At 41.3% G+C, this 1,452-nt stretch overlaps 1 protein-coding gene across 1 annotated transcript in view; it reads left to right on the top strand.

Annotated features, from left to right (window-relative positions):
• Window positions 1-1,021: 1,021 nt before the first annotated feature.
• Window positions 1,022-1,452, top strand: part of LOC102854559 (ferritin heavy chain-like) — a 1,786-nt gene continuing 1,355 nt past the window's right edge. The window contains exon 1 of the mRNA XM_006890205.1: window positions 1,022-1,045. Within this exon, the coding sequence (XP_006890267.1) occupies window positions 1,022-1,045 (24 nt within the window). The remainder of the gene's footprint in view (window positions 1,046-1,452) is intronic.

The raw sequence follows: 1,452 nt of genomic DNA, 5'->3' as shown, positions 1-1,452 counted from the left end.
GTCCTCCAATTCACTCTTCTCCTTGAAAAGTGAAAGAAAAACTCTTTCATTGTTATGCAGTCCCTCCCCCCAAGTTTACTCCACTGTGCAGGCTTCTGAAGGTTAGTCTTTGAGTGTCACTCTTTCTCAAGTCTTCTTTACTTTCCATAAGCAAAGTTGTATCATCTGCATGACTCAAGTTGTTGATGAGTCTTCCCCCGATCCTCATGCCACATTCTTCATATCGTCCAGCTTTTCAAATTATGTGTGTGTGTGTGTGTGTGTGTGTGTGTGTGTGTGTGTATTTTCCCCCCTAGATCCACTCCTATAAAAAAATACACATATATATGAGTTACCCAAAGGAAAGGGCTGAAGAAGGAAAGGGTTTGTAGAAGATGGTAAGCGTATATAGCCTTTCAAGCCATTCAGGAAGTCCATACAGAAGATCACTGTTGAATGTGGTCAACTTCATTCTGACTCATAATGACCCCATGTGACAGTGCAGAACTACCCTGCGGAGTTTTCTTGTTTGTGTTCTGTAAAGAAATAGATTATCAAGTCTTTCACCCACCGAGGCAAAGAGTGGCTTCGAACTTTCACCTTTCATTAGCAGTCGATTCCTTAACCACTGCACCACCAAAATTCCTTCATCTAGAGGATCTAACCAACCCTATTGCCATCAAATAACTTCTGATCCTAGCAACACTGCAGGACAGGGTAGAACTGCCCTGTAAGGTTTCCAAGGCTGTGCTGTTTTTTATTTAAAACTAATTTTATTGTTGAGAATATATACAGCAAAAGACATACCAATTTAATCTTTCATTTGCATTGTTGTCAATTTGATCCTATATAGATAGCTTTTAAAAGAACATAATGGGAGAGCTCTGGTGGCCTAGTGGCAAGAGGCTGCCCTGCAATCCCAGAGGTGAGCAGTTTGAATCCACCAGATCTGATTTGACGGTACACACAGACAAAAATTTTTTAAAAAAGAACATAATTGCTCTTTATCATGTAGGCACCTGAAATGCCATCAAGACTGAGGATGATCCAGAAACTTCGGATCTATGTGAGCCATGGCCACAGCCACAGCAGGAAGCACAGGAAGCACCACAGACACTGAGATAACGCGCGTGGCTGCATCACCACAGGATCAACTTCGACAAAGACCATCCAGGCTATTTTGGAAAGGTTTGTATAAAACATTACCACCTGAATGCACACCCGTGTTTATCACAGCTTTGTTCATAATAGCAAGGAGTTGGAAACAACCTAAGTGCCTATCAACAAAGGAATGGATAGAGAAGCTGTGGTATATTCACACAAGGGAATACTATGCTACATTGAAAAACAAGGAACTCATGCAATATTATTCAAAATGGGTGACCCTGGAGGACATTATGCTGAGTGAAATATCTCGGTCACAGAAGGACAAATACTGCATAGTGCCACTGTTTTAAAATGGGACTGAGAAAA

This window comes from Elephantulus edwardii, unplaced genomic scaffold (assembly GCF_000299155.1).
Source record: "Elephantulus edwardii isolate Elephantulus edwardi_28Jun2011 unplaced genomic scaffold, EleEdw1.0 scaffold00086, whole genome shotgun sequence".
Taxonomy (NCBI): Eukaryota; Metazoa; Chordata; class Mammalia; order Macroscelidea; family Macroscelididae; genus Elephantulus; species Elephantulus edwardii.
Note: the sequence above shows the minus strand (reverse complement) of the source record. Positions and strands in the feature narration are given on the sequence as shown.